Here is a 24,914-nt window from a genome sequence, read left to right as displayed (position 1 = left end):
GTCTCCACAGCGGCCCTCGGACGCGTGCCACTCGCGAGGCCGCAGGTTGCCGGGTCGCGCGCAGGGCGATGGGGCGGTTCCCTGAGCCCGCCCCCGCCCCCGACCAGGTCCCGGCCCTGCGACCGCCGCACGCGCACGCGCGGACTACATTTCCCAGAGGCCTGAGCGGTGTGGCCTTGCGCGCCCTCGAGCTCGGAGCACAGCCCAGGCTGCCGGACCGTGGGACCGCGCCCCCGCCGGGCAGCCGCGCGCGCGCCGCGCCGCGCCGCAGAACCCTTTTAAGTGGCGGCCGGAGGCCGGATAGCGATCGTGAACGCGATGGCAAGCCTGGGCCGCCTGCTGTGCGCGTGGGGTTTGCTGCTGTGCGGGCTTGCAAGCCCCGGGCTGTCCGGATCCTATGAGCGCGGCTCCAAGCGTCCCATCATCGGTAAGGAGACTTGGGTCAGGTGTTGAGGACCATAGTCCGAGAGGCGCTCTGTTTTGCAAGCGTGCAGACCCACGATGCTCGTGGAGCGCTTCTCTTCAAAGGGACCTTGTGCCGATTTCCTTCTAAGATCTCTGCATTTGCGAGATCGGGATCTGATGAAGGCTCAGCTCCTTGCTACAACCTGGCAGGCACCCAAAGCAGCCAGAGGCAGTCTTGTAATTTTTAGGAACCGCAGTTGTGGCAATCCCACGATGTGAGGTTTCCCTTCGGAAAAGAATTTTAAGGACAGTGAGTGTGAAACCGAGTTGGGATTTATCAAAAGTAGGAAGAGAAGAGCTCAAGTTATGAAGCAGAGGAGAAAGCATGCTGTGGGCTTCTCAGAGAAGACTCCACCTCGGCTGACCTAATGATCAATTTCATAGTTCAAGAAGTTATTAGAGGATCTCACTCTCTATTCCTGTTCTCTTATTCCATAATAATAATTACGATTATAGGGAGGCTGCAGAGGTGCCTTGGATAAGATAAAAGCCAGGAGCTACTAGCTTTGGGCGAGGGGTTTGTGTGTGTCTTTTACTGTAAATCATGTTTCCAACGAAACTCCTAGAAAACAGAAGAGAAGGAAGAAAGACCTGGAAAAAATGGTTAATTTACTCTTGAGTGTGTTAGCTGGTGAGAGGATTCAGTCAGACTTCAGCGATGGGTTCTTTTCCTGACTTGTGTTCCGAACTTTTTCCCTGCCTTTCCAATCCCAGAAATTCTGCACACGGATTAAATTTACATTTCATTGCCGGAGGACTTACTTGCAGATACAACACACACACACACACACACACACACACACACACACACACACACACACACACACACACACACACACACACGAGGTAAGAAACTAAAGTGTGTCGTGGACTTTGCCATTTTTAGCACCAAGTGACAACATTGACTCTAAGGACTTGAATATCCATTTTATCTCAACCGAAGCGTGAAATTGTTTCTGTTTGGCATATTCATGTCAGACATTTGAAAGCTACCAAAGAGAAATCAGCCTATAGTTAAAATTTGACAAAAGAAATTTATGGATAGACCTATGTTAGAATTTGACATTTATCTTACTTTTTCTTCCTTGAAGTTGAACAGTAAACAGAACCTAGAAACTTGTTTTACGTATTCAGGAGTGGTCTGGCTTTCAAATGGGTGGCTTACGAATATTTGGAACCCTTCTTCCAAAGGTGTTTCCATTGACGGTTAGAGTCTTCAAGTTGAGTCATGTAACATATGTAGTGAATTGCATTTGTGGATCTAGGAAATAGAAAAAAAAATGAAAAGATAACAGAAAATTTTGTTTTTTAGAATTTAGGCAACTCTAAGTTGCATATGACGAAAGAAAAAAGTATGCTTTTAGTTATGTTTTTCTTTTATACTTATAGTGTGTGTGTGTGTGTGTGTGTACATTTGCACATTTATGTGCATGCTTCTTACTTACACTTACAGAGGTCAAAAGGCAACTTCAGGAGTCAGTTATCTTTCTCTACAGGGGTCCTGGGGATATAACTCAGGTCCTCAGACTCAGCAGCAAGTGCCTTTACCTACTGCTAAGCCATGGTGAAGCCACATCCCCAGTCGATTAAGATAATATAGTCGATGGAGCACATAATATGGATATGCTGTTACTGTAGGAAGCACAAAGCGTTCAAAGACAAGGAAGACACAGAAGTCATGAAGTACCCGAAAGTGTAAAAGCCACCGTTTGAGAGCACATGTTGAGACCAGGGCATACAGGCTGAGCTCTTTGCCTAGGAGCGAGAGAAAAAATGAATGGGCTGTGGTGTGGTTGTGGAATGAATTTAGTGTTGCAGGCACTTATGTTTACATGATTCTACATGCCTTCCTTGGGGCACCTCCTCTCCTATCTCACACCACTCTTTCCTATGATAGCGTTCTTCTATTCTTGACTGAATTTCATTTTCCAATTGTGAAGCCCATCTTATCTGACAGAGGGAAGAGAAACATTCTTACTAGATACATTTTGACATTTGATATTCAGTAGAGATTCATGGCAGTTATTGTAAGAAGCCCAGAATACAGATGTGATTAATATGGATGCCAGGAGTTGTGTCCCACTGACACAGTTAAAGTGATTTCCTAACTCACAGGGGGACAGGTAGTCAGTGAGCAGACATGAGAGTTTCCTTGTTGGTTTACTTTGGGGTGGACCTAAGGCTTTGCATATGCTGACGTGCTTCGATGAGTGTCTCATGTCAGTGGTGTGCTCGATCTGGGTTTCATTGGTAAGAGGAGATCAGAGACGAGTGGGCAGCACATGAAGTCACGGAGCCAATGTAGAACCACTGAGGTATGTAAGGAACATGCTGGCCCCTTCGTGTCTAATTCTTTGTTCCATTAACTGTCGCCTTCTTGTTCTCTCTTACGTGTCGCCAGTCTGGTAGACTTCTTGCAGAGGGACAGGCCGGCTCATGACCTTTGCATGGTACTGTTCCCTTTGCTCTGGATGACTCTGCTTTAGGATACGGGCGTGTGGTTCACTGCCTCAGCTCACTGATGCCTTTGATTAAGTGTCGTATCACACCTTCCCAGGGAAAACTTGTTCCACCTCTCTGCAGGCCTGTTCTACCTTCCCAGAGAGAGTCCCCACCCCGTTTAAGACACATTGTAAATGGAACACTTATTTCACTGACTTCTTAACACAAGCACCAGCCATCATAATTGGCCCTAAAAATAAATCTCCATTCTTTGTCTCTACTTCTTTCCTCTCCCACCCCCTAGCATTAAAGCTTAGAAGGTAGAGCCATATTGCAGACAGTATTGAATGGATGAGGGATGAATGACGGTGGGGTCAGCCTTATTTCTGTGGAAACATTAGAGTAGAAGGCTTCCTTTAGGAAGGAAAGAGACCTTTAATATTCTGGGGTGGGTTTGGAGAACGCCGGTTGCTTCGATTATGAGGTTATTAGTAAGATAGGTATCAAAGTTGTTTATACTGTGGCTCTGCTGACAAGGATACAACTGTGGCTTTGTGGGGAAAGGGATTTGCCTCCTATACATTTAGTGAATTGTGTATGAATAGTCTTAAGGTTGAATGAAAAATGTTGGGGTTATTATAAATTTACATTGGGAGCTTTTTAGATATTCATTGTATATAGTAGGTGGGTCTGATACTGATTGTATTGTAGTGCTAAATATTGGCCTCCAGAGACAGAGAGTCTGCATGTAGACCTAAGTGGCACTAAGTGACCTTGTGCTCCCAGTTATTCCTTATAAAGATGCCTATAGCCCATAGCTGGGCAGATTGGGATAGATGAGGCTTGGGGTTCCTAAGCTTGGGATTGGAGGTGAAACTCAGGGGAAAGAGGAGAGGAAGGCGGAGAGAGGAGAAGACTCCATGTGGTGAGAATCATAAAATCATGGCCACTGGAGCCATGGAGTTAAGAGCAGCCCAAATGAAACATAGTAAGTAATAATTCAGGGTTATCAACAGCAAAGTCGATTCTATTAGCATAGAGGGAACATATTTTCCCAGCATTTGTGCTGATAAAGGCTTATTATAAATTAAAGGTCGAATGTGTCTTTTATCCTGGAACTGAATAATCAAAGGCAGGGTAGAAGCCCCTGATTAAGCACAACAATGGTGTGGTAAGAAACTCAGATCATCACTACTTTCCCAACAACCGTGGGCAGGCTTGCAGGAGCTGTAGGTATGTACATCGAGAAACTAGTGACATTTGTACTGTGCCATGATTCAGTTTTGAGTAAGAAAGAATTTGCTTGAAACTAAAGCTTTTTTTTTTAAATGTAGGAATAATAATGCAAGAATGTTATGGGAACATGACGAAGTTGGGAAGATTCTACATTGCTGCGTCCTATGTGAAGTTTATAGAGTCTGCAGGTGCAAGAGTCGTGCCCATAAGGTATGCTTGAGTGGTTCTCACCGGCGACATACAGATCGGTCTTTTGTCTCTAAAATTAATGCCTTCTTCTTTCCTATGATTCTGTCGTTGAAAGTAATGTTTTTGCATCTGATTTCGGCCACAAACCTAGAGCCTGCTGTCTCCCACTAAATTGTTTATGAAACTCTCTGTGTTTCTGTGATGTCATCGATAGTATTCTATATGTCTATTAGCATTAAGAAAAATATTATGGCTTCCTTTACCCCACAAAACACACTTCTCACAGACACCATAAAAATCTTAACTAAGTCTCCAATTTAGCTAGCTTTCCACCTAGTATTAGCATGAGGGAACTCTCAAGGAGTAAGGGAGATTTTTTTAGAAGATTGCTGTAAATACGCTCTCACATCTAGGAAAAGCTCGTCAGTAACGCCTGTGGTGTTACAGTGTAAATGATAGGTATTGCAGTTTTAAATGTGTTAAATTTGGGGTTAGATACATGGCTCAGTGGTTACGTGCACTTGGTGTTCTTCCACAGGATCGAAGTTTGACTCCCTGAACCTCTGCAGGGCAGCTCACGACCACTCGTAACTAGCTCTTTGGGACACAACACATGTCTTCTTCCTCAGAACTTGGTGCTTTTGGCTTGCGTACTAATAGGGAGAGGTGTAAAGCATACAGTCACAAATGGTACTACTTAGTAAACTGGCTCAGAGCTTTTTGGTGTGCATCTGATCCTGGTCGTGGGGAAGAGCTTAGATTGGCAGGAATGCCGAGAACACGTACTTCCATTTCACCTTACTATTCTGAGGCCAAGTCACCTGCCGTGCTGATCACTCTATAGCTGTCTCTCCAACTGCTCTATAGCTGAGCCCAAAAGAAGATTATATGAATTTCTGAACAGTCTACGTGGATTTCAGAGCTTTCTGGGACTTAGAGGAGAGTCAGAGAAGCTCACTGCCAGAACTAGGCAAGGGCTAGGAATTACAGCTCACTTAGCAACAACAGGAGGCATATTCTGAATCAACCTATGTCTGCTTATCTTTTTCCTGGGGCAGAAATGGAGTATATTCTACTAATGACTGTCAGTTTCATGGAGGTGTCTATGGAGGGAGAGAGAGAGCAAGAGCGAGAGAGGGGGAGAGAGAGAGAGGGAGGGGGGAGAGAGAGAGAGAGAGAGAGAGAGAGAGAGCGCCTTGCTGTTGTTTTACAGAACTAAAAAGCTGCTCGGTGTTGGAGAGCTGCTGCTGTATTTCACACCCACTTTCACAGACATCGCAGTGTGATTTAAAGGTTGTGGACAGTTGTCATGGATTAGCTCCTTTGGATTTTCTCTGGGGAAAAGACGTAAAACCTTCAGGAACATGGCAGTACCTAGGAGTCTTGTACAGGTGCTTGATCAAGGATGCTTTAGAGCATCGAGCCAGTCCCCATGGTCTGTGAGTAGTTTGTCCTTAGGCCTGCCTTGTTCTAGATTCTAGGAGCAATAGTCAGACTTTCGCCACTGGTTGGAAGGGATGAGATGTTGGGATTTGGTGTCCATTCATGTGTTTCCATTTTTCTAAGTTGCCTGTGGGTAAGACGGGTTTGATAGTAAAGCTGTCAAGAAGATGAAAGTTTCTCTGTTGTGCCAGTGCCCACAGAGGCCCCAAGAGCGTGTACGATCTCCCGGAGCTGATGTGGGGACAACCACACTTGATGTCTCTGGATGGGCAGCAAGAACTGTGAACTGCCAAACTATCTCTCCAGCCCCACAGAGCTTTACATTTTTTTGTCTTTATATAAAACAGGGGAATATTTATAGGTTTCTTGGCTAACAGATAATGCTATTGTCCACCATTTGGTATATTAGCATCTAATTTAAAATATTAAATTTCATTCAATTCCTGAAAAACACATTTACCTTTCTGATTAGCCACACATGGTATAATTTTGTGATTTTCATAGCTTAACAAGAATACCTCTAAGATAGAGATGCAAAATTGTCTGATATTTAGACAGAAGTTTTGAAGCACTTGCCCTGTGTATGCAAAGTTTTGGGTTCAATATTCAGTACCGCAAACAACTTAGTTTTCATTTAATGTTTAAAAACTAATGTGGCGGCTTCTATTAAATGTTAACTATTTCTTTAGGCTTCAGGACTGGTTTCTTGTAAAATTTGTTTTCTTGTTTTCAGGCCCGACCTTAGTGATGCACAGTATGAAACACTTTTTAGATCTATTAATGGGTAAGTAGGCTTGACCTGGCATCAAGTCTTAATACAATGTGTTCGTGTGCACATATCAAAGTCTTGCAAAATTTGCATACAAGTATTCTGTGTTTCTATAGAGTGTTCTTAAAGGTTGTGTGATAATAATTTTCCAAGTGCATTTGTTGAAATGTTTTGGAGGGAGATGTAAAACTCCCGTAAAGAGTGGGAGGCAGGGCAAGATGTGGGGGTTCAAGCCTGTACTACAGTTCCAGGTCCTTATGAGGTGGAGGGAAGAGAGCAGAAGTTCACCAGCCAAGAAAGAAAAGGAAAAGTAGAGCTGGGAGTGTAGCTCAGTGGTCAAGCATGGTGTGTGTAAGGCTCTTTTTTTTTTTTTTTTTTTTTTTTTTTTATTAACTTGAGTATTTCTTATGTACATTTCAGTGTTATTCCCTTTCCGGTTTCCGGGCAAACATCCCTTCCTCCCCCCTTCCTTATGGGTGTTCCCTCCCCACCCTCCCCCATTGCCGCCTCCCCCGACAGTCTAGTTCACTGGGGTTCAGTCTTAGCAGGGACCCAGGGCTTCCTTCCACTGGTGCTCTTACTAGGATATTCATTGCTACCTATGAGGTCAGAGTCCAGGGTCAGTCCATGTATAGTCTTTTGGGTAGTGGCTTAGTCCCTGGAAGCTCTGGTTGCTTGGCATTGTTGTACATGTAAGGCTCTTTCTAAATTAAGTTCTAGTACGCAACGGGAAGCAAGAGAGGAAGTATGTAATTGCTATGTGATAGCCTTGCTATTTTTAACCTAATCTCTGTTTAATAAATTTGAAATTAAATATTTATTATTTGTTTAAATATTTTGAAATTTCTAAGCCCTAGGTCTGAAGTTACAGATTGTTTATCTTTCAGAGGTAATTTGAATCAAACTTAGAAAACAACTTCTTCTCTGCTTTCCCATAAAATATGTTAGTAGTTAGAGCAGAAAACAAGATTGGAAATCACATGAAAGTGCCCTTTATTGCTCTTAACTTAAAATTAACTCTAGAAATCAAGAATCAAGTTGGCAGAAGTGAGAAAACTTGCTAATACTCTGTACAGAGGGGAGAAGAAACAAGCCTTCTCACCTTGGATGTTAGTGTGAATCAGTGGTTATTGAAATTAGAAAGACGCATACTCTTTGACTGGGAACTTGAAAATTTACCATATAGATATTTGTATAGATTCATGAATAGACTTGGACATAAACATAGGCATTGTTCAGAAAGTCCCAAACTGTTGAGGTGGCCCTGAAGGTGAAGGTGGAGACGAGAATTAGTTCAGTGGAATAAGTATGGGTGTTTAATAGACCTTTATGCAGGGATTGCAAACCGAAGGTGTTTGCAGATGCTGTTTTGAAACATGGCTCTTGTGTTAACAGTGTTAACAAAGCTGCTGCTTGCCGGTGTTTCTATTATCAGCACAACAGATGTTGGTCATCACTACTTTTGATTGGAAGTGGGGTAGAAAGCAGTGATGTTCAAAAAATGACTTGCTGTTGGTTCTGTTTGGATTAGTAACTATTTCTCGTGATATTTGGTCAACCACACCTAGCAGGTTCAAAATATTTGGTAAAGGTGAAGGTAAATAATCAAAGAACACTTCAAATCTGTGTTTTGAAATACTTCATCCCTCTGAGCTTCTCCCAGTGGTACTTCCACTATTGGGGAATCACACACTGACCTGTGTATGAATAGGTGGGGGCAGCTTGTCTAGATGCCCAGTGTGTCGTCATAGAGACAAACCAGCAATGACTCTTACAGTGACCAGATTATGAATCTTTTCCACCTATGTACGTCCCCACACTGACCTCCTCTCAGACACTGGCACTCTCTCCACAGCCCAGACTCTGAAGGCCGGACTTTGAACTGACAAAAATCGGGGGTGGGGGTGGAATTTATTGTTTCTGAATGGAATTTATTGTTTCTGAAGGAAACAGGAAAAAAGAAAGTACAGTAATACCTTCACTGAGGTCCAGTGAAGCTGTTTTATGGGAGAACACTACCGGATGATGTATGACCTAAGGGAGCCTTGTCTTCTGGGATTAGTCCACTTTACTGTGGAAAAGAACTGTAGGACTCCATAAACCAGACTCGGTCAGAGGCTTTTAAAATACTGAGTTAACTGGGGAGAGACCTGTTAATTGGTCTCCTTCAGTCACACATGGTTTTCTGCTGTAGTGTGTGGTAGCTGTTTTAGCAGACAGATATTTAAACCTTTTCCATTCATAGAAGAGTCACGGTGTATTCCTTAAATGAAAAACAGTCTCTGGCTGGTAAGATAGCTTAAGATGTGCATGAGCGCATCTTGTCACATGAGCATGGTGAATTGAGTTCCATCTCCATATGCATGGGAAATGAGATCATGTGTGTGTTCTCTTTCTCTCTCTCTCTCTCTCTCTCTCTCTCTCTCTCTCTCTCTCTCTCACACACACACACACACACACACACACACACACACACACACACAGAGACACAAAATTAAAATTAAAGAATAAACTGTTCTCAGGATAATATGGCAAACTCATTTAAATATTTTTGGAAGTTTTTTATGTTTAAAAGTCCAACCTTTGTTGGCCAGAGAAGCCAGGTTACTTTTGAATATCCTTACTTATTTCAAGATGTGTTAAAGAGCTTAAATATTTAACATTACTCCAAAAATATAATATAAAAACATGGTAAAAAATTACCCCAAAAATTACCCCCTCAGTTTCATCTTTTTTGGGTAGAATGAAAGAGAACGTAATATTTGTGACTCTTTCAAGACTTTTCTAGAATGATAATCCTGTTGATTTTTAGAATTCCTAATACTGTGTTTATTACTGAAGAAATATCAAGACTGTGGAGATATCTTGTAGATATTTAATTCTAATAGAAAAAATTATGATTATTATGTGCTTTTTAGTTTCATATGCTATATTGGAGTTAAAATAAGTGTATATTTACAATGAGTTCACCTTACTGATCACCTTAATTCAAAGCCAACTACACCAGGAGTTTTGTCTCTTCATACTCTTTGGTCCTTCTTCCCCTCCCCACCTTTTGCCTTTGATTTGTTTGTGTTATATTTCCTTCAGTGAGCTTGTGACAAACTTTTATTGAAGAAGTTTTAAGAGAATGTGTGCAGACTTCTTAACGCAGTAGTTTCTGAATGCCTAGAATTAAGAATATTATATATGTATACATGAATATGTATATATATGTATGTATGTATATATATATATCTCCAACTTAAGTGAAGAATGTTTATTTACTTGGTGAGTGGGGGAAAGTGCATCTTATCTGATTTTGTTTCAGAGTCCTCTTGCCTGGAGGGGGTGCTAACCTAACACATTCAGGTTATTCCCGTGTGGCCAAAATATTTTTCACCAAGGCTCTAGAGGTAAATATCTCCTGTTGCTCACTGCAGATAGGCTCGTCTTTCTCCATAAAGTCATTTCTCTTTTTGTCAAGTGTTCAGCATTGCTTTACTCCGGCCTTATTACTAGCCAGACACCTGCTCTCCTAGAGTCAAGTGTCCACCCACCTGTTGTCTTGTGTTTCATGTACTTTGGGGATTCGTGATGTGGAGCACACCCCGAGAGCTTAGCAAAGCCAGTGCCTACCTCTGGCCTGTTATGCCCGGAGCATCGTTCCTATGAGGCTAAGTCTCTTCTCAGCTCTCCATCCAGCCTCCTCCTCTCGGCCGCCCACTGACACCAGACACAGTGATTGCTAGTGAGCTTTTAGTCTGAGCCAAAGTGGACGACATGAGTCACAGAACAAAAGGACGTCTCAAAAATACTTTACCAAGTGGACGAGACCGTCACGTGACACACTACAGTAGAGTGGACAGACCTCTTATGTGAAATTCAGGTGCTAGTGTTTTAGGGTTGAGGGAAGCCAGGAGTCTGCTACACTCAGTGATCCGATGCATATGAAAACTTGTATCTCGTATTGATAAATATGTCAGGTCAGACAGACGACCTTTATTACCACAGAGGTTGGTAATAAACAGCTATTAAAACAGACTGACGATAGCTCGAGATAATTCAGTCTCTCTCTATATAGCATGATGTCACTTAATGGGCACAAAGTTCTAGTCAGTCAGACTCTTCCGGTCAGATGTGGCTTCTTCAGAACACTTCAGCTCACCTCCCTTAGACATGCACAGTGCTAGCTACTATGCAGTGTTTCACCTCAGTCCACCATAGCTTTTTTGGTCCCTATTTGTCCCCTGACATCTTGCCAGCAATTTTCGTTTACTGTTTGCTGGCACTCAGATCTTGCTGTCTCCCTTAAGTTTTTTCCTCGATAACTACTTTTTAAAGATACTTGCTTAATAACTTTTAATAGTTAAACTAAATAACTCATGGGTCTGTGAGTCAAGACACAGTGTGCCCACAACTCTCCTTGTGCCATTCGGCCTGGGAGATTTTCTGAATACAGATTAAGTGGTAGCCTACTAATGAATCCCAGAGAATTCTGAAGAAAACTGTAGTAGTAATGACAAACATTTTGTGTGTGTGTGTGTGTGTGTGTGTGTGTGTGTGTGTGTGTGTGTATGTGTGTTTGTGTGTGTTTAAAGTTTGAATCAACATGATTTTCTCTTTCATTCTCCCAAAGAGTTTTGATAATGGAGACTATTTTCCTGTGTGGGGAACATGCCTGGGACTTGAGGAGCTTTCCGTCCTGGTTAGTAACGACAACTTACTAACACTCACAAACACCAGCTCAGTGAAATTGCCTTTGAACTTCACGAGAGGTAAGAATAAGCACCAACTCTTCCAAAAATATTTTTCAACAGCATTAGTAAATGCTGCATATCAAGACAGGAATAGCCATTAATCTTTGAGTGACTCGAAGACAAAAACTATGAGCGAGCACTTTGTTAATCATTTGTGAGAATGATAGTATTTGCATTTGATCTATTCAGTTCTGGTTTTGAGTTCTAGCTTTCTTCTCACTTTAGCCTCGGAGAAGTCTTCTGTCTCTCTTAGCTTTTCATTATAAAAGTTTCTACCTTTGGAAATACTTTCTGAGACTTAATCAAGATGGTTTCCAGTCTGTATGCGTAGTACTTTAAATACAGAGCTTATAGTGATTTTTTTTTTATTTTGTATATGAGTACACTGTAGCTGTCTTCAGACACACCAGAAGAGGGCATCGGATTCCATTACAGATGGTTGTGAGCCACCATGTGGTTGCTGGGATTTGAACTCAGGACCTCTGGAAGAGCAGTCGGTGCTGTTAACCACTGAGCCACCTCTCCAGCCCAATACAGAGCTTATAAATAGCAAGTGTTATTGCTACCATGCCAGTGTTTTCTCTTTGCCTACACATGTTGTTTCTGTCTTAAGTATTTTATATTACAGCTTTATTTTTGGCACTGAACACTAGGAACTAGTAAGACCTCACAAATTAAAGGGCGTGATGCCCAGTGAGGCCACTGTATTTGTGTACAGCTGAAGGCAAGTCACCAGGTCCCACCAACTTTACTGCTAGCTGCTGCAGATACATGTGACATGGCTGTCATGTTTTATAATTCACTAGAGCAGTTCAGTGAGCTCAAAAGCAAGCAAGCAAGCAAACAAACAAACCCCTTGTATTTGTTTACTCTCTTGAAGCTTCTATGAGCTTGGGTTCCTAGAGTTTCAGAATTATTGGTATTTCCTTGTAACTCGTGATTCAGTCATTGCTCATCTGGCTGAATTCAGTCTCCTGTGCCTCTTCCACTTCCCGAGGTTGGGCTGCTTCAAAGTCCTCTAATCACATGATTAGTCTTCCTGGCAATCAGCCAATTCTGAGGTAATGTAAGGGTTAACAATGAGTCATCTCATTATCATAATACACTTCTTTCACTCAGGAAATCTCAGTGGCTTAAGACGGTCTTTGTGAGAAATCTAAAACAAATTCCATATAAATTCTGGATCATCCTCATTAACTACTACCAACTACTGATACTCTCATTAAGGATTCTGGGAGGGAAGAATAGTGATCATTTATAGAATTCATAGGAAACTCCATACCTTCAGAAGTCTTGTTTTCTCAGTCACTGAGAGAACCATATGAGAACTATTTATTTTAGGTCAGGTTTTTGGGGTTGCGGTGTATCAAAAGTCCAGTTTCTGCAACAAAGCAGTTATTAAAGGTACTTAACTGAAGCTATTAGCAAGACTGAGAGGCAGACAGCATCAGAACCTTGAACACTGCAGAATTGTGTTTTCATTCCTCTGTTGGTATTCCAGTCTGTGTACCTGACTACAGTCCCCTGGGCCTCTTCCGTTCCCAGAGGTTGGGCTGTTTCGAACCCTCTAATCCCATGGTTAATCCTCCCAGTAATCAGAATCCTTTCTGAGGTGATCCACAAAACAACACTGCCCCCTTCACATGTTTGCAACATAGATATTTTCTTTAACTTAGTTAATGCTCTTTTTCTCCTTAGTTGGCATAGTTAATGTCTCTTCAGTTGATTAAACGTATTCTTGGTCAGTCATACATGGATATAATGTATGTTAATTCCCACTCACACCTCTCTTACCTCCATCTTGCCCTCTTCCCATTAACATTCCTCCTCTCTACCTTCTTCATTTATGTCTATTTTTACTTGTTCTTTGTGGGTCATGGATTTTAACTAGGCCTCTCTGTGCGACCATGGGTTTTGAAAAACATTTGACCTTTCTTCCATTTTCTAGCTTTTACATTCTTTTCTTCATCCTCTATGTTCCTTGAGCCTTAGGGACAGTGGTACAAATGTCCTCTTTAGGGTTGAGCATCCAAATGTCTGTGTTATCACTTGGATAATCCAAGGGTCTACATTCATTGTCATTTATTGCAGAGAGCAAATTCTCTTAACTAGGAGGGACTAGCATTTGGGAATAAACACATATGTAGAATGAGGTACGGTCATTCTATTAGAAATCTAAAAAGAGGTAATTACATCTGGAGCATATTTGTCTCCATGTTCGACCTGCCTTTGCCTGACTACAGGCATGCACATGGATCCCTATGGAAACATGCTTTGCTCCCCATTTACTCATATCAATTATCTTAATAATGGCTGCTGTTTGGCCAAAGGTGAGTGACTTAATGGGCTTGATTTTTTATTTATTTTTTCATACGCTGAAGTCATTTTTCTGTTCTTAAATTATTTTAGATTCAAAGCAGAGCAGAATGTTCAGGAATCTTCCTGAGGAGTTATTGAATTCATTAGCATCAGAAAATCTGACTGCAAATTTTCACAAGTGGAGCCTCTCTGTGAAGGTAGGCTCACCTGACTACTCAATCAGCATCTCTTCATGAAATGAATCCAATTAGGATGACCACAGAGTCGAACCCTCGGTTTCATTTTTTATATTTTAGAACTTTACAGAAAACGAGAAGTTAAAGAAGTTTTTCAATATATTAACAACCAATACAGATGGCAAGACTGAGTTCATCTCATCCATGGAAGGTACGTGCGGCTGTAGAGCAACTGAACTTAATTTTCTCATCTTCTCTCTTCTCGTCAGTGACATCATGTTAGTGACGTCATGTCTCTTCTTGGTAGTGACGTCATGTCACTTTGGAGCTCAAAGGCAGAAGTAGGGTTCGTTTTGAAGGCAGAAGACACATTCTGTTCACATTCCAAATCAGTGCAGGCGTACCTGGGTAGCTTTGGGAACCCGAGTGATAGTGAAGAAGAAACCTGAGGTTGCAATGAATATCCTAGTAAGAGCACCAGTGGAAGGGGAAGCCCTGGGTCCTGCTAAGACTGAACCCCTAGTGAACTAGACTGTTGGGGAGAGGGCAGCAATGGGGGGAGGGGTGGGAGGAACACCCATAAGGAAGGGAGGGGGAGGGGATGTTTGCCCGAAAACCGAAAGGAATAACATTCTAAATGTATATAAGAAATACTCAAGTTAATAATAAAAAAAAAAAAAAAACCTGAGGATCAAAGAAGGGTGAGAAAACCACTCTGTTTTTAGAGTTATCACCGATTAAGCGCCTTGACTTTTTCCAGACGTTCTGAAAGTGAGGTTGATGGAGGAAAGCGTCTTTCTAAATATGTTAGCTAGGTGACAAGAGAATAAGCACATCAAAGTCTGAAATTCTGAGGGTATGGAAAGCAGCAGTATTGTGGGTCCAGTTGGAGAGAGAAAGCCCGCATATGGGAAGGACACCATGGAACGGGACTACAGGCTGTACTTGCCATGCAAGGTTGAGCCCAAAGACACTTGGAATGCTGACCGTGCAACTTCGAGAAGAATTGCTTGCCTAAACTTGCTAAGGACATTGTGTGAGGATGGTGGGGTGAGTGAGTCTTAAGCCCTCATAGTGACAGAGTGGTCTAGTGTCGCCTACATTGTCCTAGCCGAGAATGTAGACAGAGGGCAGGTTGAATGCTTACCTATGTTTGGTATAGGCATACAAAGGTTTCACGTATATAGTGGCATACATGTGCAGGGCAGTAGCAAATCAGGATACTTGTCTATGAAAGGGCAAGCATCATTCTTTACCTGCTTCATCTTCATGATATTTCTTGGGATGGCGTTTGATGGGATATGAGTGGTTCAGGTCTCAGATAACATGCAAGGAAGCAAGGTGTCACAGCTGTGAATTTGGAGAAGCAGCAGTTAGCCCTGCACAAACTTCAGCTATTAAGAATTACGATACGTAGGAGATACGACTGTATAACTCAATCTTCTTAAGTTATAAAGTAATAAGGAATATTTGAAAATAAAGGTCTAGGTAGAGTGGCACACACCTCTAGTAATCTGGAGGTAGAGCCAGGCAGATTGAACTCTCCTGAGTTCTAAGACAGCCAGGCTATACAAAGAAACCCTGTCTCTGGGGATGGGGGAGTATAAAAGAGACTTAAAAAGAACTAAATTTACATACTAAGCTCAAATGAAGTTTCAAAAGAGAGGTTAATCCTAAAACACACAGAGAGAATGAACTAGCACAGAAGAGAGATCTAAAGGAAACATTCCAAATCCGTCTTAGGTGGCTGTCAAATGTGGTAGCCCAGAGATGGGAATCTGAAAGCCGGATGTAAGGCATTCTAGTACCAGACTGCATTGGGAACCAAGGAGAAGAGGAGCAGAGAATTTTCTTTTCAATGTTAAGAGATACATGAGTGGATAAAAGACTTAAATGGAAAGGTAAAGAAGACCTTAGATACAGCATTTGCTTCATTCTTCGTACCCTCTACCCCCAAGGATATCTCAACGCCCATGTACAACTTGAAGAAGTTATAGAGGAGTCGTCGCCCCAATTCCCTGGACTTTGAGGGGCTGAAAGTGGTTATTCTAAAGTTGTTTTTATGAGGAATTTAGAAATGGTTGGAATTTACCAGGGAGGAATTAGCTAGATTGAGTTATACAGTCGTAATCTCATTTGTTAACTAAGCTAAAATCATATCTTTGCTTTGATATAGAATTTATTTGTTAAAAGTTTAAAAGTAAAAGGTTTAGAGCCAGTCCTTCTATTGATGTCATTACAAACTTCTGAGTTGATTACACATGTGAGTTAAGGGCCAAATAGCAAACACATTGCTGACTTTGTGAGAGTACTTTCAAGACAATATTAAGATATATAGACAACAGTACAGATTGTCTTATATAGGTAGATAGTTTTCAAAAATGTCAGTAATCCACAAAATTTGAGATTTAAAGTTATTTATCTTTTGTTGAGACATATCTGCTCCTAACAGTTCCCCTTTGGCGGATTTAACAAAGAATTTGAACATCTTTACCTCCAGGTGAGGCAATACTTTGTGGCTAGGCAGCCACTGTACAAAACTTCCTGTTTCATCTGCAGACTAATACTGTCCAGAAAAGAACAAATTATGCAGAATAGTTAACTAATAATCTCTGCCAAGGCAGGGTGATCTGCCCTTCAAAATCTGCATTTCAAGTCTGTCAGTTGATTTTGGGCCAGAAGGCTGAAGACTTGCGCTCACATGCTGCTAATAGAGGACTGTGCTAGCGGAGATTTGTCTCTACAACCTCTCAGTTCTGGAAGCCGTGTTAGGCTTCCTATGTTTATAGATATTTGGTCATTCCCAGATTTCTGACGGGGTTGAAGACTGATTATAGTCTCATAGCCTATCAGGCTGTTTAACTCTGAATATTCATATTTTATTAGATAGTTATCAGATAGTATACAAGCTAGCCAAGATATAATATAGATTTTAAGCCTTTCTTAAGCTGTAATGGAAAACTAAATGTTCTGTTTAACTGATATAGTGTTGGACTGGGTGTTAGGTATATTTTATGCTCTTAATTACAAAATAATAATAATAGTTGTGCTCAGCTTATATTTGAGAGAAAAGGTTTTTTTAATTAGACAAAAAGGGTGAAATGTGGGATGATGTCACAGGTGAGGCAGGTACAAGATAGAAGGAGTTCTGTTATTGGATGAGAAGGAAGGATGGGCGGGAGAAAAGTTGGAAGGAAGAGGAGGAGAGTGGAACGAAGAGAGGAGGAGGAGGAGGAGAGGCCGAGAAGCCATGGCAGGACGATGAGGCTGACGTAAAGATTCTGCTCTGTGTATTTACAGGTTATCAGTGTTCTTAAGGGATGGATGGTACTGGGCTCTGTATGTTTAGGTGGGCAATTATATCTTATCAATTGAATCTAAAAAACGGAAAAGAGTTTTGATTTTACCGGGTTGCTGGGAATATGAACAGAGTCTGCAGCAAGAGAGCCACTACATGGGGCTAGCCATGGAGACAGAGAGTAGCAGGAGGTAGTGTAACACGGTGCCTGGTGCCCGGAATCATATTTTTAATATTCACTACTACAACAGAGATCCGCCTGCCTCTGTTTCCTGGATGCTGGGATTAAAGGCCCCCCCCCCCAAAAAAAGGCCTTAGAGAAGTAAAGGAGAAAGTCTGTGATCTTGGGTAAGGGAAGTTTTCAAGACATAAAAAAATATAATTCATACCTGCAAAGATGGAGGAATTCAGCTGAATTAGTAAGTTACATTAAGGAGGGGGGAGAGAAGAAATATATTTATAAGGCATATTGCTTCCAAACAGTCCGTGTTTACCTCAGAAGAAGTAATAAGGATTTAAATTATAGCCGTTTATAAATAGCTAGGCGCTCTGACTAGATGGAGAATGAATACACATGGCGGAGTGAGCGAAGTTGTCAGTGGTCACTAAATGGGGAACGCAATGGAAGCACAAGAAGGAATCCACTTTACATCAGGACTGACAAAGCTAAGACCGAGGGCGACAAGTTGCAGTGGGCACATTCAAGTAGCCAAGTTACAGAAAGAACGCTTTGTAGCACCTTGCCTTTTCTTAGTACAGCTGAATGGTGTCCAGTCCTGTTAACTAGCAGTCCAGTATTTAAAAATGCCGTAGCAAAGCTGTATGTGGTGGCACACATCCTAATTTTCATACTTAAGAGGCTAAGACTGGTTAGATCAGGGATACACAGTAAGACTGTCTCAAAATCCAAAACCAAAATAAAACAAAAGCAGTACTAATAAAACCACTTCCATGAAACCTTTTTGTGAACCTAGACAGTACATATAATTGCTCCCATTAGCAAAAAGCGAGGCTGTTAGAAGCAGCCCATATGCCTCACAATACAAGAGATGACTCACGTAACTGAATACTATGCAGCTATTCAAATCACTGCATGTACCTGTGTTCCTCATTCTGAATGAACTTGAAAAAAAATTTTGAGTTAAAAAGACAACAACAAAAAAGCATAACGAAATATATCCCGCATTTTGTTTGTGTTTTGAGACAATTTCCCTCTGTGGTGCAAGCCTAGAAACTCATTATCCACGGATGGCCTCCAGCCTGTAGCAGTCTTCCGGTTTCAGCTTGCCTGGCCTTGATCACAGGCGTGTGTCAGTGTGCTTCCTCCCACATAGTTACAGGAAGTTTTCATTTCTATGATCTTTCAATCTCTCGATGGTAACTTGAGGGAAACATTAAGGAGATCAATGATTTATTACAGTAGTTACTGCACAGAAGAGGGGATTTGCACGTATCAGCCACACTTAATGTTTCAATGTTTGTGATGGATAGTAAGGCACCATACTGTTTTTACATTTATTCAAATAAATGATTCCCCCAGTATCCCCAAAAGATGTCATTTTACAGCCTTTGTGTTCTGTCTCTCAGAACATCCATGATTGAATGACTATAAACTTAGATGGGACCATCTAGGAGCAAAGGCTCACGGAGGAGAAAGATGAACTAGAAACAGGAAGGGGCCCAGAGACGGAAGATACTTTCTGCTCCTTTGTCAGGTAGACTCTTGATGAAACTGGAGAGAACAACCTGAGAGGACAGAGACCTAGAGAGCAGTGAACCAAAATAAGGTGAGAATAGTGATTGATGTTTGGAGACTGTGACCTAGTTCCTTTTATCTTGCTGTAACTGACTCTCAGAGACTGAATCACCCAAAAATAAAGATTAATCTCTCTAAGTGTTCTGGAGGTTGATGGGTCATTGAACATAGTGTTAGCCTCTGGGGAGTAGCTTCTGGCTATATATAGCATCACTGAGTGTCACATGACAAAGCAGAAAGGAATGCTTGGTCAGTTTTCCTTTTTACAGAGGCACTTACACTGTCATGGACTCACCCTTCCAACCTTCTAATCTGAATTCCCACAGGTTACACCTCCCTGTACCACTAACATGATTTAGGAATTAACTTTCCAACATCCGAGTCCGGGGAACACTCCTAAACCACAGCACATTGGTCAAATTAGTGAGGTAGGAAGAGATATTTATGCAGGAAATTGAGAAATGCTGGTCAACCCAGGACGAAGTGGGGTTACCTCTGTACCCAGTTGCGAGTCCCCACCTCTGAAGCACCCTGCAGTAGAAACCTGTGATCCATGTTGGCTTCCCTGCCTCATTATCTACTTCTAAAACCCTTACGGCAACTCTTTCAGCCCTGGTCTAACTTGTGTATGCTTTCTTCTCTCTACCCAGCCCCCTCCTAACTGCCCATATAGTCGTCCTCCAGCTACACATGGAATCTCACCGAGAAACCAATCTGTTTGTGCTGCCCAAACAAAATCCAGGAGCTCTTCACTGTTGGAGGTCAAGGCTAGCTTTACCTGATCACTATAACCCGTGCTCTCTGCTGCATCCCCGCAGACTGTTCTTTGAGATGCGTGCGGCCCCTTGCTGCCCTCCACAGAGCAGTGGTTGTCACCCCTCTCTCCTCCCATGTCCCTCATGTGAGATCTCGACTACATTGAAAGACCCAAGCTACATGTCTCATCTTTGAGAATCTTAACCTCCGTTTGTATGTTTGATTCATGTTCCTTGGGGATGTTGCTTTTTTGCTTGAATTTGATCAAGCTCCAACTTTCTCTCTCAGCTGGAGTCTTGAGAGCTGGAGTGTTGTCTTACTTTCCTTTTTATAAGGAATTTTTGAATGAATTAAGCAACAGTATTGGGTTGGAAGTTGCACATTCAGTTATTTGTTGGTTTTTTTGACTGCTATCATGTAAAAATTTTAGAGCCTGATAATTATATATATACACATATTTATATGCACATACACATATATACACACAAAATACATACATGTTAGGAGCACATATAAGTGTGTTATGGACCCTTGATGCTCTGTACCTATGTATTTTTTTCACTCTTGATGACCTTGTTCTAAACCAGTGATTCCGGTTATAATTTCTCAGTTGTAAAGAAATGCCCTGGTCTTTTAAGAACAGTTTTCTAAAGAGTAAGCCTGACTTGTTTCTGAACATTAGCATCTTATGTCTGCGTGTGTCTGATATTCAGATAAATCCTTATATAGGACTTTTATCCTCAGCCATGCTTCTGCCTGTGGGCCATCGGAGGCTGAAGAAAGACAGCGCTGCGGCATGAGAGGGAGAGGGAGGCTGAGGGAGGTGAGGAGCTCTGTGTCTAGAGCTGCTTGGTGGTTGACTCTGCTTCCTGTGGACTCCAGTACGGCTGGGATGAAGTGCATGCTTCTGGCAAACCTGCTGTCCAAGTAGAAAAGCTAGTGAGTGGGTTGTGAGAAGACGGTACTCTCTCCCTGTATTCTCCAAGCACTTTCTGGGAGCAGTCACAGTCTCCATTCTAAAACATTGATGGGTGGGGTGGGGATGCTTTCTATTAAGATGAGGAGAGACGTATGTGAATGAAAATAGACTTGTTAGTTTTCAGAGACATATATATCTAATTTTCTAAAACATTGTGCAATTTTTATAGCATGTGAGAAAAATAGAAAAGTAATATATTAAACTTTCTAAGTTCTAGCCAGTCCGCAAGCGAATGACCATTCTTTTATATAATTCTCCCTAAACTGAATTATATTTTTCAATCTAATCCTAGAGATTAAATCATTTATCTAGCTAACAGTATGTATACTATCTGAGTTCTAAAAGGAGCTAAATTATAATGACCAAGAGTATAAATTTTTTAAAGTGTCAACATTTTTTTTTAGCAATTATTATTCTAAAGTCACAAATCATTCATTCCATAGGCTGAGACCCAGATGATGTTTTCATTCTTCATAAGTCATTATGGGAGGAAACCGGGTATGAAGAGAGGCAGAATGCAGTTATAGAAATGTGTGCCATGAACTTAGTGTGTACTTGGGCCTGAAGATGTAAATCAGTGGCTTGGGTGTGTTCCTACTGTGATCTACAGACAACAGAAACTACTCACTTGACTGTTGTTCTGGAATGTATTCCCAGGCCAAACTTCACTCTGATTTCCTGGAAGTGGAGCTCACATTCAAATGTTAAGAGTATGAACATGGGTGAGAGACACTATTGGGTATTTTAAACCCGGCTATGAGCAGTTCTTCGTGGGAGAGAATATTTACAACCTTTCCATTTTTCCAGTTTTGACGAGTTGTACCATGTTTTATGTGACACATGCACGGCATGAAGCGATGGACAGTATCATCATAAACCATTCTTCTTGCTTACCGGTGTATGTTCTCCACCCAGGATATAAGTATCCAGTATATGCTGTCCAGTGGCATCCTGAGAAAGCACCATTTGAGTGGAAGAAACTGCGAGGCATTTCCCATGCACCCAATGCTGTGAAGACTTCATTTTACTTAGCAAAATTTTTTATTTCTGAAGGTAATATATGAGTGTATAATTAATTCATCACCCCATTATGACTTGTGAGGGAAAGTGCATACCCTTGCCTTGGCTCCTGTCTACTTTTTTATTCTATAAATGTTCTATAAAGGTCTTTAGATTTAACTGAAAATTACTAAATTGTGGTAAATCCTTGAAATTGAGATGGTAGATATTCAAGAAAAATCAGAACAATTATTTAACAGTCATCCATGATCCAGTGGGCCAATCTTGAACAGTAATTTAAAGAATGCAGTTTCTGGTCAAGTGTGGTGGTACATGCCTTTAATCCCAGCACTCAGAAGGTAGAGGCAGGCAGATCTATATGAGTTCGAAGCCAGCCTGGTCTATGAAGAGAGTCCAGGACAGCTAGGGCTATTTCAAAGAGAAACCCTGTCTTGGGGAAAAAAAAATGTGGATGTGGAATTCTTTCTTCTTTCTCCTTGAGTACTTTCAATTTTGATTTTCAGGAATAATGATGTAATTACAACAACCTCTGCGCATTATATTTTTCTAAGACAATGATATAAATTGAATTATGTTTTCTCACAGTGTGTTTATAATTATTGGTCTGTAGCATTGGGACACTGGGGAAAAGCTACGAACTTCTGTCTGTTTGGTGCCAACAACACAGATTTCCATACTATTTATTCTTGGGGTTGAAGAGAGCGTTTGAGTGTAGGTATTTATATCTTAGTTGAGGGAACTCGGTGAGAGCGGTAGAGGCAGAATACAGGGACAGAGCCTCATTTAATGAGGCATGGCTAGTTGAAGGCGCGGTGAGCCTCGTGTTTATCTTAGCTCCAGCTCGCCCTATTTTTTTTTTTTTTTTTTTTTTTTTTTTACCTTCTTGCCCTGATTGGGAAGCCGCCATCCTCCTGTCTGTTTCGTTTGTGTTTGAGATTATAAATAGTTGAGTGGAGGGATTCCTGAAGAAAATGGAAATGAGTTTTAAACAGCAGAGCCATCCCATAGGCAGTGTCGGTTCCGAGCAGCATTTTCCCTGTGGGTGGCGTGAGCAGCTGCAGTGGGCAGAGCGGCCTTTGCCGCAGCAGCAGCTTTTATTTTGTGGCGGTAGTCGGGTCTGTGTGTGCCAACACAAAACAGCAGAGGCCTCACTTTGACTTGTGTCTCGATAATTCTCACCCACGTACAGATTTCTCATTGGCTTCCTGGATTGAATAATCCTGCCTTGTTTCGTCTGCTGGCATCCACTTAACTCATCCACGACCTCAGTGCAGGCGTACTGGGGAGAGAGTCCACCATGTAATTCTGCACGTCCGCACGTCCGCTAGGCTGTGCTTCTCCTGTGATGGATCCATGTCCTCTCTCTAGTTTCATCCCAGGCCCGTAACAAGTTTTGTGCACATTTAGCCTTATACTGAATCATAATAATTATATCATCATCATAATGAATTAGTGCTGAATTAGCTGCTGGAACAATAGCAACTGTGCTCATTTTGGCACTGTTACATTGTGGGCGAGGCATCTCCCTTCTTGCCCAGGCTTCCCCACTGAGTAATTCTGATCTCAGGAAGAACGATTATAAAGTAGTCTCTTGAGAGCTTGCCCACCAGTCTTTACAAATGAACATTGTTTTCTCTTACAGCTCTGAAAAATGATCACCACTTTGAGAACGAACTTGAAGAGACTGAATCCTTGATTTACCAGTTCTGTCCAGTTTATACTGGAAATATTTCTTCATTTCAGCAAGCTTATTTGTTTAACTGAAAGACTTCAATATGGTAACAGAGCAACTTTGAATAATTCTGTGATTGAATTGCTAACACTGCTCAGGGCAGTGTGAGAAAGCCACACAGATGCCTTTGCTGTGTGCCTGGTTCTGATTCATGGCTTAATAATGATTATTTTTATCAGATTTGATAACCCGACAATGAAAAAGATAAAAAAAAATCATAGTGTTTTAGGTCTGAAGATTCTAAAATACAAGTTTTTGAAAATATATGTCTTTTGTGATTACTGGCTCAAGGAAGAAAAGCTCTCCCTAATGTACCCAAGTTATTTTTGCAAAGTTTTCTTCAGTTATACCTCCAGTGTCTCCCATGTCTTCTTCATTTGGGTGTCAGGAGTGTGTGTGTGTGTGTGTGTAGAAAGGTATGTAGATTTTTTCTTTCGACTTTATTTTGGTTCACAGTTAATATACTGAAATTAAAAGTCTGTTTATTTCACTTTTATATGTCACATGTAACTAAACTCTCAAGAAATTCTAGTGACTGCTTGTAAAATGAGCGTTTCCCCATGTAAATTAATTGAAAAGCATTTTTACACTTATTTTTGGTATATTCCAGTAAATTTATTTGTTTGCCCTACGTCCCATGACCACTTCCCATTCCACATACTTCCTCAAAAGACTGGAACAGAGATGTTCCCTGGGGACCTGTAAGCAGCTAGGTTTCTCTTTCAGTTTTGTTTTTTAAATTTAGTTATATGTATTTTTGTGGCTCTCCGTGGTGTGTGGGCATGTGTATGTGAGTGCAGGTGCCTGTGTAGCCATAGGTATTGATTTCTCTGGAGCTCAAGTTACAGACTGTTGGAAGCCACTGACATGGGTGCTTGAAATTGAACTTGGGGCCCTCTGTCCAAAACAGCAGTACATGCTCTTAACAGCCACTCCATTGCTTCAGCCCCAGAAGTCGGGTATTTGATCTGTGCCTAATAAATGGTGCTTATAGTTGGTTCTCCACTGTTGTTGAAGATAATATAAAGGAGATGGAATGATTTTATGAGCAAAAAAAAGTAAGAATATGTACTATGAGAAACCCTACTCTCTGGGCAGTAAGGACAAACAGAGCACAGAAATCAAAAGGGATTACAGCCTTGGTCAGCCAAGACAGCTTTTGTAGCTGTGTGGCAAATTGCTTTCTTCACTGAATATTGTTAAATATCCCATTCCAAGCCAACTTCATGTCTCTTGCTACTAGAAGAGAGACATTTATGACTCAGCGCTGGGGTGGATTGGAACTTCACAGATCTGCTTGTCTTCACAAAGCCCTGGTAGCCTCTGACAGATGGCTTCTGTTTGCTCCAAAACTGGTTTATTGATGGTGGCTAAAAAAAATATGTGTGAACATTTGAATGATCGTTTTACTGCTTATGTTAAATTTGCTGGCTTTCAACTCTGTGGGTGTTTAAATCTTTACATTAGAATCTATTCATTCCAAGAATAGGATCTCTTTCAAAATTACCAGCACCTGTCTTTCTTGTTACAACCCAAAATGACGGGGAAAGCCTTGACAGTGTGTGTGAAGGACAGGCTGTCTTATGAGCTCAGGT

At 41.5% G+C, this 24,914-nt stretch overlaps 1 protein-coding gene across 1 annotated transcript; it reads left to right on the top strand.

The window, feature by feature from the left end:
• The first annotated feature begins 243 nt into the window (after nt 1-243).
• Nucleotides 244-23,583, top strand: Ggh (gamma-glutamyl hydrolase). The gene is made up of 9 exons (XM_032905315.1): nt 244-427; nt 4,242-4,353; nt 6,509-6,559; nt 9,855-9,939; nt 11,163-11,301; nt 13,693-13,799; nt 13,899-13,989; nt 21,483-21,620; nt 23,230-23,583. Exons 1-9 carry the CDS (start codon nt 319-321, stop codon nt 23,349-23,351), a joined length of 954 nt encoding a protein of 317 aa, XP_032761206.1. The 5' UTR covers nt 244-318; the 3' UTR covers nt 23,352-23,583.
• Nucleotides 23,584-24,914: the final 1,331 nt, after the last annotated feature.

The sequence above is a fragment of the Rattus rattus genome, chromosome 1 (genome assembly GCF_011064425.1).
Source record: "Rattus rattus isolate New Zealand chromosome 1, Rrattus_CSIRO_v1, whole genome shotgun sequence".
In the NCBI taxonomy this organism is placed as follows: domain Eukaryota; kingdom Metazoa; phylum Chordata; class Mammalia; order Rodentia; family Muridae; genus Rattus; species Rattus rattus.
The sequence above is the reverse complement of the archived record's forward strand: the minus strand, read 5'-3'. Positions and strand labels throughout refer to the sequence as shown.